This window comes from Echiichthys vipera (genome assembly GCF_963691815.1).
Source record: "Echiichthys vipera genome assembly, chromosome: 20".
Taxonomy (NCBI): domain Eukaryota; kingdom Metazoa; phylum Chordata; class Actinopteri; order Perciformes; family Trachinidae; genus Echiichthys; species Echiichthys vipera.
In genome coordinates, this window is record NC_139845.1 from 26834678 (window position 1) to 26849678 (window position 15001).

The 15001-nt window shown below is 40.8% G+C and overlaps 1 protein-coding gene across 2 annotated transcripts in view; it reads left to right on the forward strand.

Annotated features, from left to right (window-relative positions):
• recql (RecQ helicase-like) overlaps positions 1-14048 on the forward strand; it is a 33614-nt gene extending 19566 nt beyond the window's left edge. Inside the window, exons 3-17 of one of the 2 annotated variants that reach the window (XR_014593680.1) lie at positions 775-1008; positions 2182-2361; positions 4321-4427; positions 5622-5820; positions 5924-6090; positions 6332-6413; positions 6971-7119; positions 10111-10228; positions 10330-10468; positions 10761-10852; positions 10967-11183; positions 12589-12718; positions 13226-13355; positions 13679-13722; positions 13883-14048. Coding sequence is in view for 1 of the 2 variants with exons in the window: in XM_083935609.1 (XP_083791735.1) it covers positions 775-1008; positions 2182-2361; positions 4321-4427; positions 5622-5820; positions 5924-6090; positions 6332-6413; positions 6971-7119; positions 10111-10228; positions 10330-10468; positions 10761-10852; positions 10967-11183; positions 12589-12718; positions 13226-13321 (1910 nt within the window). In the remaining variant the exon portion in view is untranslated. Of the gene's footprint in view, positions 1-774; positions 1009-2181; positions 2362-4320; positions 4428-5621; positions 5821-5923; positions 6091-6331; positions 6414-6970; positions 7120-10110; positions 10229-10329; positions 10469-10760; positions 10853-10966; positions 11184-12588; positions 12719-13225; positions 13458-13678; positions 13723-13882 lie in introns of those variants that run through there. The other variant, XM_083935609.1, reaches the window with a different exon arrangement.
• The last annotated feature ends 953 nt before the right edge of the window (positions 14049-15001 follow it).

A 15001-nucleotide genomic window follows, 5' to 3' on the forward strand; every position in this document is an offset into this window, starting at 1 on the left:
AAATAAACTTGGCAAACACCACTATGCATATGGTTTGTCTGATCAGATGTGCCTTCATGGTATTTAACCAGCAGTTGAACTTTTTTACTTCAATTTACAAATGCTTCTAGGAAACTTACAGATATAGATTTTTAGAATAAGAAAAAACAGAAAGAAACTTCCCGGAGAGAGGATCACAGCCGAACAACCTTAACAATATTTGTAAAGAAGGATTTATATTTCCTGTGTCATCTACCCTCACTTGGCAATGGCAAATGTATTTTTTCCCACCCTTGCTCTACCTAGTCATGGCCTAGTGTGCTGTGATTGGTTAATATTGTTGCCTTAACTGGTCCTTGTCATTGGATGCTATGTATCCCAGCAATCCTCCAATGACAACACAGCAGTTGAATGAATTGTCTTTATTGTCATTGTACCAGTACAGAACAATCCCAATCAAAGTGCAGAAAAAAATAATTTAACATCAAATCTTAAAAAAGAATAGACTAGACCTTTCAAAGACACATTTAAAACGACAAGCTTACACACCAACACGCACCCAAAAGGGAGGCAAATGGCTGACAGCCAAAAGGCCTCCAGTTTGGAGAACCCAAAGTCTAGGTGGCTGCATCTGTAAGATTATACAACTGTATAATTACAAAAAATCACAATAACCAATTACTTTTCACAAACGCGAGCATAGATTCCGTTCTCAAATCCCAAATATGAAAAATATGATAAAACAAGTTAAGGAGTCATCTTAGCAGTGTTCCTGGTGTGTTGGTTCCTATCCAGATGTGCAGGCTGACCTTGACTCAGTGGAGGCAGAGCTGGAGTCATTGGAGCTGCAGATCACGGAGCTCCTGCAGAAGCAAACTGAGCTGACTACTCGTAAAAATGCACTGCTGCAGCAGCTGGAAGATGCCTGTGATGCTGCACAGCCATCATCTTCATCCTTGTGTTCCTCAAAGTCATCTGGAGCTGATCGTGTAATGAACCTGCAGGAGATGGAGCTCTATGATGGAACAGGTACTCTACACACATGACTACATAATTAGAGCAGGGCGATTCAATTGTCAGCCCCGGGCCGAATCCGGCACACAAGAGAATATTTACTGGCCCTTTGAGCAGAAGCCTCTGTGAAACAGTGATCCATGGGCGCTGTCCTCTCTCCTCTTATTAAATCCCCACCACGGATTTAACCAGACTGAAACGATTGAAAACATTAGAGCGGAGCTTAGCGGGTTCAGAAACCCACTAAGAAGAGCATAGCGGGAGCTTGCGAGCGTTGTGGCCACGCACCTGGCCACGCACCCTTGCTTACGTGGAGCAACTCTCACAGCGTGCAGCCACAATGCTTGGCATGCTCCCGCTACGCTCTTCTTCTTAGGTTTCTGAATCCTCTTGGAAACAGCTCGCTAAGCTCCGCTCTGTTGTTCTCAATCGTTTCAGTCTGGATAAATTCGTGGTTAAATCACCATCACAATGTCTCTTTCTACTCTGAACAAAAGAAAGGCTGTCACAGAAAACTGTCAGTTCACCAGAGAATAGACAGAGACGTTTTCTGTCACTGTGAAGCCTGTGTTTACTCTGAGCCATACCGTGTGTAAAGAAGATAAGTTGAGAAGGCATTTTAAGAAAAATCACGCTAACTTCAACACCACTTTCCCACTGAACTGTAAAAAATACATTTTCGTTCATTTTTTGTCAGTCCAGGTTTTGATGTATAAACTAATGTTTCATACGTGCTTGTAAGCCGAAAAAGTAAAGTAACTAGTTACTGAAGTAATCAGATAAATGCAGTGGAGTAAAAAGTAGAATATTTCCACTGATTTGTAGTGGAGTATAAGTATAAAGTAGCATGTAAATAAAATACTTAAGTAAATGACAAGAGCCTCAAACTTGTACTTTTGTCCAATAATTGAGTGAAAACCTCTGGTTAACAGGGATGTTCATTAAAGATGTTTTTTTAAAAAGTTGTTGAACTTTGAGGCCTATACTATTTACATTGATAAAATAAAGACAATATATGCAATCCTATGTCCCTGTAGAGTTTTACAATATCCATTAATGTGATGCTCATATTTTTCCAGCCCCTCATTTTGAATAATTTCTGTCAACCGTCCTCAAATCCACATTAATTGAATAGCCCTGAATTAAAGTCAGTACGTTTGTGTGTTAACATCTTTTGATCTTTGGTAGATTTTCCATGGTCCAAAGAAGTGGAACAGCACCTAAAGGACTCATTCCATCTCACCACATTCAGACCACTACAACTGAGGGCCATCAACCTGACTTTGTCAGGCAAAGATCTATACCTGGTGATGCCCACAGGAAGAGGAAAAAGTCTCTGCTATCAGCTGCCTGCAGTCTGCTCCAAGGGTACACTGACACACATATACACAGTGTTGGATCTAATCACCTGTTCTTACACTGCTTATGCTCACACACCTCTTTTGCAGTTTATATCATAATTCTGTTTGTCCTATAAGTGCATACAAACTTCAATGTTTCCAACAGACCAGGTTGCAATGTGTGGTGCAGGGCCATACAGAGACCTTTTGAGTAGCAGAGGCTCTGACTTCTCCCCAAGGGCTGTAAACTAGCGATCGCCACTCGCCAAATGCAACTAGAATATTGTCCTGGCGACTTCATTTTAAAGGAGGCTATGCCACGGGGCGGGTAAATGTTTGTCCTGATGGTCGTGCTTGTGCAGTAAATTATGCATGATATAGCAAAACATTGTAGTCGCTATAAAATAATCAATCACAGAAGCAAACGTTAGCGCTAAACCGGTGATTTCTTGTGTGTCGCACTGAAGTAGCTCCCCTGACGTCACCGCTGTAGAAAATAGTTGCCCTCAGAAGCAATGTAGCGTACACGTACACCGCTCTTTAAAAGTTTGGTGCAGTGACTGTGATCTGAGCACAGCTGTGATACTGTGGACTGAGAACTCAGTTAGAAATGCCTGTTTCTGACTGGATGGATGGGGGTTCAGAGGGTGTGTGCTGAAGACAGTGATGAGTTCTGATCGGATCGGCCCCATCTGTAGTTCTGATGAGTCATTAATGAGTGTTTCCTTTGGCAAAGTTTTGCACTCTTAAAGTTTTCAATTTGCAATGTTTTGAAATTCAATTATGTGTGAAAATGTATTTCTAAATCATACTTTGGACTCTTTTCTAAGCATGTATTGCTATATAATGCTGTTATCTCAATGAAAAGTACTGAAACAGATGGATATGCAACAAAAAGAGGGAATTTATTACTTGACCAGTTAAAAAAAATTGACCAAATGAGCCAAAAAGTGAGTTTAAAGCCCTGCTCTCCCCTGTACAGACTCTGACAACAGACGATGATAGATGGCACGATGAAATTCAGCCAAAATGTTCCGAAATTTACAGTTCTGCAGGGAAGGGAAACCAGCGTTGTTTGTAATTATTCAGCTCAATTTTATTCTTTAAAGCAGGGATTGACACTAAGGTTTCAAAAGCACTTACCCATAGGGCAAGTCCAGGTCATCATCTACTTGCCTGAATGTCATGTTCACTTGCCCGAATAAGAACAAAAGCCTGTAAAAAAATAATTTTCTCAATTTAATTACACCTTTTAGTGATGTCTCTTCAATGCAAACACTCACTTACTAGTCACACCCTGACCACATCAAACCAACATGTACTGCACACTGTATACTGTATTTGCACAGGACACCACCATCTTCTGTTTATGCTGCACCCATGGAAGTTCACCGTTCCAGTCATCAACAAATTTATGCTGACAGTGTAATTTGTATTTTTTTGTAGTTTAGAGTTGACATGTTTTTTTAAGTAATATAAGCACATCTATATTTTCAGAAGCTGAGATCTCTGCACATTCACAAATGAGTGCGTTTACATGGACATGAATATCCAGTTTATGAGGCTTATGATCATCTCAGGTTATTCGTATTCCCCGTACACATGGTGAATAGCATCGTTACATCACTAGCTCAGATTTCAGCACCAACCACTGAAACTGTGCGCACACACAGGCTGCAGCTCTCTCTCTCTCTCTCTCTCTCTCTCTCTCTCACTCACTCACTCACTCACTCACTCACTCACTCACTCACTCACTCACTCACTCACTCACTCACTCACTCACTCACTCACTCACTCACTCACTCCCTCCCTCTCTATAAACAGAATGATATTACGTCTCAAAATCACGTTGAAAAAAAAACAATCAATTTGTGGCGCTCAGTGTTGATTCTGTGGCACAGAGTCACACATTGGTCTATGTATTGGAAACAGTGAACTTACTGACTCAGTCTGTCCTGTTGTTATCACATCTACGTGTCTGTGCCAGGTTTTACATTGGTTGTCACTCCCCTTGTGTCCCTGATGGAGGACCAGATCATGTACCTGAATTCCATCAATGTGTCAGCAGTCATGTTGAATGCGTCCTCGAGCAAGGTAATAATCGGCACCCATATTCACTCATTTGTTTCACTTGCATTCCACTTGCATTCCTTGTTGCATTCATTATTTTGGCTGGGGTATCACTCAGGAGGATCTTGTTGTTGGAATTTTTGATATTTGTTATTCATAATCATAGTTTTGTCAATTCAGACGCAGTTCAGTGTCACCTCTGTTTAACCTTATCATATGACTAGTACATAGCTTGTTTGTGATGAGAGCAGTTCAGAATGTTCAGAATTGGAATGTCTAAGGCATGTTTTGTTTGGTCTAAAGACATCACCTAACCAAGGCTAAGCTCGTTCTATCTATCCATTTCCACAACAATCTTCAACAAACACTGCATCCCTGTGTATTTCAAACCCTGTAATAGACTCAGACAGAGACTAGTACATCCCAAGGACAGAACACCACACACCCACAAAATCAATCTGGTTTATGCTGTCCAATGCAAAGAGGAATGCCAAGATCTCTACATTGGAGAAACAAAACAAACACTGCATAAACGCATGGCCCAACACAGGAGAGCTAACTCCTCAGGCCTGGACTCTGCTGTCCACTTACATCTCAAGGAGAAAGCCCACTCTTATGAGGACAACAATTCCACATCCTGGACAGAGAGGACAGATGGTTTGAAAGAGGAGTAAAAGAAGCCATCTATGCAAAAGTAGAGAAACCATTACTAAACAGAGGAGGTCTGAGACACCACTTATCTCCATTTTACAATGCTGCCCTTTCATCCCTTCAGGAGATTCAATAATCTAACCTCAAAGAACAACTGTTCACAAATGTCCTCCTGTGACTCCAACGACTGTCGTTAAGACTCAATAGAGCACAAACAAAGTGGAAACCAACTTCCCACCAACGACTGTCAATCTAACGACGGTTGGAGCACAAAAGGTTCCAGTGACATCATCAGTCTTGTGAGAGGTTAAATACCTGGGTCTCCACACCAGATAATTGGACCAGTCCCAGTCTGGTCAGATGTGTACATGAACTGATAAAGCCTCTTGGATGAGAGGTGAAACTACTTCCTAGACAAATAACCAAGTCGCTTTTGATTGAAATTGCTTTGGGGATGAGACTGTAGAGGTTTTTCCTGCCAAGTTTTTCTTTTTTGTTTGTCAAAAAGTTTTGTTTGTTAATAAAACAATTTTTTTTTTTTTTTCAAAATTTATGAAACATTTTTAGGAGCACTCAAAGACCGTCATGGCTGGAATAATGGACCCTAATGCTCCTTTCAAGCTGGTGTACGTAACTCCAGAGAAGATCGCCAAGAGCAAGCTACTCATGTCTCGCCTGGAGAAAGCCTATAATGCAAACTTGCTGAGCCGCATTGCTGTGGATGAGGTACACTGCTGCAGTCAGTGGGGACATGACTTCAGACCAGGTGAGAGGTCTTCATATGGATGGAGGGATGTGGAAGTACAGTTCTTCTAAGGCAACCTAACCAATCTCCTTCAGATAAATTTCTAGGTTTTGTGTGTGTGTAGATTATAAACTGCTGGGTATCCTGAAGAGGCAGTTCCCTAAAGTCCCACTGCTTGGGCTCACAGCCACAGCAACCACCAGTGTCCTCAAGGACTGTGAGAAGATCCTGTGTGTGAGCAAGCCAATCACACTCTCTGCATCCTTCAACCGAACCAATCTCTACTATGAGGTGGTAACCATGGCAGCTATTTTCTCTCTTACACACACACAAACCTTTTTGCTTCTGACACAAAAAAACACCACCACATGCTTAGCACACACCTGCTAACACACGACCTCCGACCTTTTAAAATCCCCTGCATTGTCTTGCATTTGCTTACAAACTGCTCATACTTGACAAATTTAACAACTCAGTGTCACTGTTATATTTTCTATGGAGTAGTGAGACTAAAAGTGTGTTTGTTTCTCAGGTTCGTATTAAAGATTCTAACCCTCCTGCATCAATAACTGACATAGCCTCTCTGATCAAGAACAGATACAAGGATCTGTCAGGTACTACAACAAACAAGACTAAGGGCGCACTCACACTGTCCGTCCGTACCCTAAGGCCCTGGGACTTAGGGTACTTGCATTTGTACTCACATAACATAAAATGATCCGGACCGCATCTTGAATGCTTCTTGATTATATGTCATCAGAGATTTTGTTTTGTCTGACTGTTTTTAAATATTTTTATCTGACCAAATCTGCAGCAAACACTCCACCTCTGCATCAGACCACCACAAACACATTTTAAATGTCTGTCGTATATAAATAGACATCAGTTGCGATCTTGTGCTCTGTGCTTTACAAAAGCCCACCTCTCTCAACCAGGCCACAGCCTGCAAGCGTGCTGTGCCTGAGCGCGGTATAGTTGTACTCCTACTCATAGTCTTAACCCTAAAGCACGGGGCACGGATCATCTGGGCCAAGGGTGAGTGCGCCCTAATATGCTCACATCTCGAAAGTGATTTTAGATATGGCTAAATAGATCATTTGAAGTGTATATATTCACATAGAGAACATTCATACAGATTAGTCATACATATTTCCTGATCTGTGTACCACAGGGATCGTGTATGTTTTCTCTCAGAAGGATGCAGAATCAGTGTCATCTGAACTCCAGAAGAGAGACATCCTGGCCTATCCCTATCATGCTCACATGGACCCCAGCGATAAATCCCGCGTTCACCACAAATGGATGTCCAACCGAATCCAGGTATTTTTTCTGGTATTTTATTATGCTGGGGGCTCTAGAAGCATTGGGCCAGTATTTGCTCTGTTCTTTGATTAATGGTGACAGGGATAATCAGAGTAAAGGGTCTGATACTATCCCAGTAAATGGTTCAGCAACCTTAGGACTGTTGTGGCAATTCTCATTGCCTTGAGAAATGAGTGAATAAATCCATTTGTGTACTGTAAGAATTTTGGTTTAATTACAATAGACAAAAATAATTCAGAGTCCAACAGAGGGATTTAACAGCTGGGTCAGAGCTCCTACGAACTATTTTTTTTACCATATTCAATTCCCTTTCCGATGTTTTTAACAGTTCTTTTGTGTCCTGTCCTCAACAAAATAATAATTTCACTTATTTGATTATATATTTATATATATATATATATATATATATATATTATTCTATTCATGTATTTTGTATTGGCTGCTCATTCTGTTTGTCAGAAACGTTGTCAGTCGTGCTGCTGTCTGTCTCAGGACACTCTGAAAAAAAGAGATGTTTAATGTCAGCAGCTCTTTCTGTGAAATAAATAAAAAATCCTCCAGCCTCTCAAACGCAGTGTAATGGTTAAGGCTAATAACGCAGAAAGATGGAGATGGAGGCAGCACCGGCAAGAAAACACTTTTCAAAAATATGTAATTTAATGAACGCCAGTCTAAAGTTGATCTCTCACAAAGCTAACATTAGTAGCAACTGTTAACCCATCACCTGGCTCCCTAAAATGACTCAGGAATCATGGATCATGTATATTATTATAATTATATATTATGTATAAATGATTTCAATTCTGCAATTACCAATATTCCAAATGGTAGACCATAGCTTTAACAAGTACATCTTATGCTTAGAAATCTAAAACATACTTAACCGGCTCCTGGTCAGCTCATCACTGGACCCTCTACAGTTTGCCTACCAGCCGAGACTAGGTGTGGAGGACGCTATCATCTTCCTGCTCCACCGTGCCTGCGCCCACGTGGACAGACCGGGAACCACTGTGAGAATCTTGTTCATGGACGTCTCCAGTGCGTTCAATACCATCCGGCCTGCTCTGCTGGGGAGTAAGCTGACGGCGACACAGGTGGTCCCTCACCTGGATTACGGACTACCTGACGGGTCGACCATAGTATGTCAGACTGCAGGACGGAGTGTCTGACACTGTGGTCAGCAGCACTGGGGCGCCACAGGGAACTGTTTGTTCCCCCTTTCTGTTCACCCTGTACACCTCAGACTTTCAGCTCCTCTCTGAGTCCTGCCACCTGCAGAAGTTTGCTGATGACTCTGCAATTGTTGGCTGTGTCAGTGAGGGGAAGGAGTTGGAGTGCAGGGGTGTTGTGGACCCTTTCGACTGGTGTGCAGCTAATCACCTGATTCTCAACCCCACCAAGACTAAGGAGCTAGCGGTGGATTTCCACAGGAGGAAATCTGCCCCCACACCCATCTCCATCAACGGTGATGGATTCAAACGCTCCTTATCACTTATTTAGTTTGTACTTATTTTATTTCAATATGCTGCTGACCTGCACGGTGTGTATTGTTGTATATTGTATATACCTACATTTAACCACAATGTCTGTTGCACTCTGTCACATTTAGTTAATTGTTAGATTTATTTTATGTTAGCTTTATTTTTATTTGATTTATGTTAGCTTATTGTTACTCTGACCCTTTCCCATCTTTGTATTGAAACTGTTGCAGAATAATTTCCCTCGGGATAAATAAAGCTTCTTGAATCTTGAATCGTGAAAATGGATGGATTAAAAAAAAAAAATCATTAATTTTTCTTTGACACTAGGACACACATGCTGGCATTTCATTGCTCACTTCTACCACCCCCTTCTATTCACGCTGCCCTGTTGCTCAAGTAACCACAAGTTGACGATATGAAAATAGAAACAATCGCCCAACCCTACTGCCTTGTATTGAAAATACACACTTACTGGTGTCATAATTGAATAGGGATGGGGAGATTAACCGATACGCATCGATACACGGACACGTGCAGGTGAGATGCGAGTGCATTGGTAGAACAGCTGTGAATAGATGCAATTTTGGGAAAAAAAATCGAGATGCATCGATTATTAAAAGTTTGCATCAGTAAAATTCGATATTTTAATCATTGAGTGGTTTCTGCATTTTTTTGTACATGTAACAAACCAAATAAGATGTTATTTTTGGACATTTTTACTCTGACTAAACAGAATCTATGTTACGTTAACGTGCACCGCGGATGTATACTATACTATGCGCCTGGGACGTTTTGATGGACGTGCGCATGCTATTCAAAACAAACATGGCGGAGGCCGAGAAAATCTCCTCACCTGTCAACCATAAATCCAAAGTTTGGCAATACTACGGAATTTAGAAAGAAAAAGGAGAACTTGTCGAGTCAGACGCAATTTGCAAAATGTGCGGTGCACACAGGGAGCACCACAAACCTCATTAGTCACCTGAAACGACGGCACGGTGTGACCGTGGCCTCCGCCAGTAACCCGGCATCCCCCATTTATTTTCTTTCTTTTTTCTTTACTTACTTTACTCACTGGTGAGTTTGCTGACCTGCAGCATAAAGAGTGCTAAGCACATCTAAGCTGAGCTTCATCTTGCATTTAATTGTTTTTGTTAATAATGAACATGTTGTAATGTTTATACAGAATTTGTTTGTGAGAGATCTTTTATTTGATTAATAAATAATCAAACTCATTGAATTGTGCAGTGCATGATGATTGAGTTGTGAATCGTGTCGCATTGTGTCGCATCGAATCGTACTTTGTTGAATCGGATTTTGTTGAATCGCAGTGCATCGTGATTGAGTTGTGAATCGTATCGTATTGCATCGGTAGGTGCTCCATATGTATCTTAAATGTATCAGATTTGGGACAGTGTATCGAGATGCGTATCGTATCGGCCTCATGCCAGAGATGCCCAACCCTATAATTGAACATGTTACAGTGTGTCATTGTGTTTTCCTATAGGTGGTGGTAGCCACTGTGGCATTTGGCATGGGCATTGACAAGCCTGACGTCAGGTTTGTCATCCATCACACCATCAGTAAGTCCATCGAGAACTACTATCAAGAGAGTGGGCGTGCAGGTAGACACCATTTTACTTCTATCAGGTCAGAATACTAGTCTATACTGCTCTGGTGTTTCTACACATATACCTCATAAATCCCTCTGTCTGTGTATCTCCAGGTCGAGACTGCCATCAAGCAGATTGCATCATCTACTTTGGCTTTTCTGATATCTTTAGGATCAGCACCATGGTGGTGATGGAAAATGTTGGTCAGCAGAAGCTGCTGCAAATGGTTGACTACTGTCAGAATATTGACAGGTAGTGTGCACACACGCGCACACACACAGTTCACAACGTTTGTCAGATAAGGACTTACACACCATGACTTATTTCGTTTTTTCTATTTCTTATGAGGATTTTTTTCAGCTTTTATGCCTTTAATTTTAAGTACAGTTGAAGATTGGTAGGAAATGACATGCAGCAAAGGGCAGCAGGTCGATGTCAAACCTGGGCTGCTGCGGGGAGGATTCAGCCTCCACCAGTTGAGCTACTGTGCGGCCCACGCGCCATATCTTAAATGTCTATTAAGTCGCATGTTTACTGTGTGAAGGTGTCGCCGCTCTCTCATGGCTGTTCATTTTGATGAGGTGTGGGATGACGAAGGATGCAACCAGATGTGTGATACTTGCCGCAATGCAAAAGGTGTGTGTCTGTGTATGTGATGTGTTTTAATAAAATATGGTAGCATATGTTTTTTTGGGCTGTGAAAAGCCATCTCTTAATTTGACTTAGTTATCATCTGAATCCTACCTCCAGACTACACCACTGTGGACATTACCGGGCATGCTAAGCAGGTGGTGCAAATTGTGGAGATAGCAATGTCAATGGATGAGAAGCTGACTCCTCTGAAGCTGGTGGAGGCGTGGATGGGGAAAGGCCCAGCCAAGCGCAGGAAGATGATCCAGACCACCACACTGTCTAGGCTGCAGGCTGAAGCTGTGATTGTGCAGCTGCTGCTGCAGGGATACCTCAGGTGAATTGTCGTGTTCTGTTGTTTGTATTAATTTTGTCAAGATTTTTACACAGATTAACAGCTGGATAACTCTGGCTTGACATATTGTTCTATGTTTTGTTTTTACCACTGATTTGATAAAGTAGATTGATTAATCCTTTGTTCTGGGTGTCTGCACATCCTTAAAAAGTCTTAAATTCACGTATCTAAAATTAAGGCCTTAAAATTCCTTAAATGAATTAAAAATGTTATAAGCTGGTCTTAAATACATAACTCAAAGGTCTTAAATTTGTCGGCGCAGGACTATTTAATGGTATATATATTTTTCAAGAAGGAGATGTAGAGAGGGAGGGAATACTGAATTACACACATACACACTGAATTTAAACATACAACACACACAAAATCTACAGAGAATATGAAGGAAAAACCTAGACACAAACATCCACAGACAACACACACACAGCACATACGCACGCACGCACGCACGCACGCACGCACGCACGCACACACACACACACACACACACACACACACACACACACACAGACTGAATATACACACACATACTGCACATACACACGCACACACTGCACACACACACACAGAAACACACACACACTGCATGTATACACGCAAGTACACACACTGCACATACATACAAGCACACACACTCTACAAAAGAAGCCTCGTTGTTTAGTTAACATTTCTTCTTTTGAAATTATATTTGTATATTTGAAATATAGGTTTGTACATTTATTTTATTGTTTTATGTATTTGCTTTGGCAAAGTAAACTCTTGATTTCCATGCAAACATCTTGAAAATCGTGGATGTTATAGCAAGAAGGAGATTTATTTTTCTCTTGCTGTCCACTGTGACAACACTTTGAAATTTAAACTGTGATAATTCCAAAACTTTAAATATATATATATATATATATATATATATATATATATATCAAAAAGCAGAAAAGTCTTATTTGTTAAAGTTGAAATGAGGCCTGTAGGTGAAAATCTGTGGAAGGAGTAGCATTTCACAATGCAATATGTTTGAGGATTTGAAGCTACTCTCAATTTCTTTAAATGAAGCTTAAGATTTTGAGGTATAAAAAAAGTTGAAAAGAGGCAAAAAAAAAAAAGATCCGAAGAACAAAAGTGGGAATGTTTTTAAGCACAGATTTGAAGAACAAGCCTTCCTACTACTACTGCAAATTCTTCTACTACTACAAAGAAAAATAATGATTTTTAAGAACATATAACCCTAACGAATTATATATAGTGCGCCTTCAGGCCCACAGAATAAGCCTGTCGAGCCATATTCTGTGCCACTTCAGGCACAACAGAATATTCTGATGTTGATAAGAACCCATTTTGGGGCAGTTTAGACTGTCTGACGTAAGTATGTTATTTTGTATGTTGACTTTAGAGAGGATTTCAGCTTCACTCCATACACCACCTACTTCTACCTAAAGCTGGGCCGCAAAGCTCCTGTACTGAAAAACAAGAGTCAAACACTAAGCATGAAGATGAGGACAACAGTGCCTGGATCTGCTGTGGTGAGTAAAAGCTGCCCACAGTGATGTATCACAAAACATTAGGAAATGCTTTACTCCTGATTCAATATTATGACAATACTTCATAATAATTTCTTGAGACTTTTACTTTGGAAAATCTCTTAATTTGATTTTCAGCATGGATGTTGTAGAGATAAATCGATCTGAATCATTTCATAGATTAAATTATCAGCGATCTAATATCCTCATCAATGCAAAATAAAAAAATGTAATTTATGGGAAGAGAGTGGGGGGAGCTATAACTGAGTCAATATTGAGATATAATTATTTTCTGGCCCTGCTTCTTGTCATGCATGAGAAATGTGATGCAGATTGGACAATGTATGGTGAAGTAACAATAACTTTCTGTTTTATGGCGAAAGGCTTAACTTTGGAGTCATGGCCACAAGAAAAAGCGAAAACGCAAACGCTGCATAACTCTTCATCAGACATGTCTTTAAATACTGTCACTATAGGTTTGTGGAAGACTTTTTTACTGTTTACCTGCAGGTAAAGTCTGTGATTGGCCGGCGCAAAGCCAAAGAGGGAGTTCAAAGTGGCGTAGACACTCCTGTGTCCAAGAAATTCAAGAAAGACCTCCTCTAACCCCCCCACCCTCTCCAGAAAACAAGCCGACAAAGTACAGTCCATCATTTTTTATTCTGTTCATTACTGCTTCTCTTGGCATGACTCAGACCTTGACTTCATGCTTCACATTTGGATCAGACCGTCTAAGTGCTAAAACGCTAATAAACAATAAAATGCTGTTATAAGTTGTAAAATAGTATGCATTATATAATAATAATTATAATAATAATCATAATGGTACCTTTATTAATTCCGCAAGAGGAAATTAAATGTTACTGTACATCATCTAATTGTTCCTTAACAGTAGGCTTGAACGATGAAATTAATTCATTAATAAAGATGATTATTGCCACAACAACTTTTTTTTTTCTTTAGATTAATTTGATCCATCCTCCTGGTGACACTCTTTGCAAGAAAATGTAAGAAACTAATTTGCTTCTTATTCATACACTTTGCTCATGGATGAAAGGTGATGCAGCTGTATGTGGCTGATCTGTAGACATAAGAAAGTAAAAAAGAGATTTTATAATTTGATGATAATTATTGATGCTCAGTGTTTCCCCTATATGCCTTCAGCAGCAGAGGTACACCATTGCCATTCACCTCAAAGGAAAAAGTGTGGCAGGAAAAGGCCTCCTCTGTCCTGCAGCAGCAACACAGCACAGAAGGGACTTTCTGACCTTTTTCTTCAGCCCAGTCTCCTCAAGAGTGTCAGACCAGCGTTTAAAAGCAACAGGACAGCAACTCTCCCTCTCTCCTTTCATGGCCTGATGACTAACTGCAACTGGGCATTAATTACATGTTATAAAGATTAAAACAGACAAATGTGTTTGTATTGTATTTTTGTGTGTATTTAGTCATGTACAAATGTGAATGATGCCAACCTCTTTTGGTAGATATCCTAAAAACCTTCAAATGACTTGCTATTGACAGATTTTGATAGTAATTATTAGGTTAATTGGTAGTCATAATCCTAACTTCATTTTAGACTATCAACAGAGCAGGTATGCTTATTCAAAGTAGTACAGTTATTCATAATTGTGTGATTTTATGAAGAAGAATAACTTTATTAATCCTGCAACGGGAAATTCTATTTTCTTTTCACTCTATTATTCATGTTACACACACACAGGCCCGAAATACACACACATGCACAAACAGGACCTATATACATGCAATTAATGGAGAGACGTTAGAGTGAGGGGCCTGCCGGTGGACCAGCGCCCCGAGCAGTTGGGGGTTCGGTACCTTGCTCAACAGCACCTCGGCAGTGCCCAGAAGATGAGCTGGCACCTCTCAAGCCACCAGTCAACGCTCCATTTGTGGTCCACACAGGGACTCGAACCAGCGACCCTACTGTTCCCAGCCGAGTCACCTATGGAGCTACTGCCGCCCCCCATCCTGTGAAATAAAGGTACATACCCAGGTGTTGCTGCCACGTGTCTAAGCTTGAGTTAAACTTTAAAGTTATTCTCCCCTGCCTGACTGCCCTGCATCTCAATTAGTGTAAGTTCTGGTCCCAGATCACCACATAGTGTACTGCCAACTAAACTGTTGTTTGGTTAGGCCTAGTGCCAAGGTGTTTGCCACGCAACACCATAGCCAGCCATGTCAAATGAGGACGCTAGCATCCTGCCGACCCCTACCGACATGCTGCACCATGGAAGCTCAGTTGTATGCTCCGGTAGCTAGCCAGCC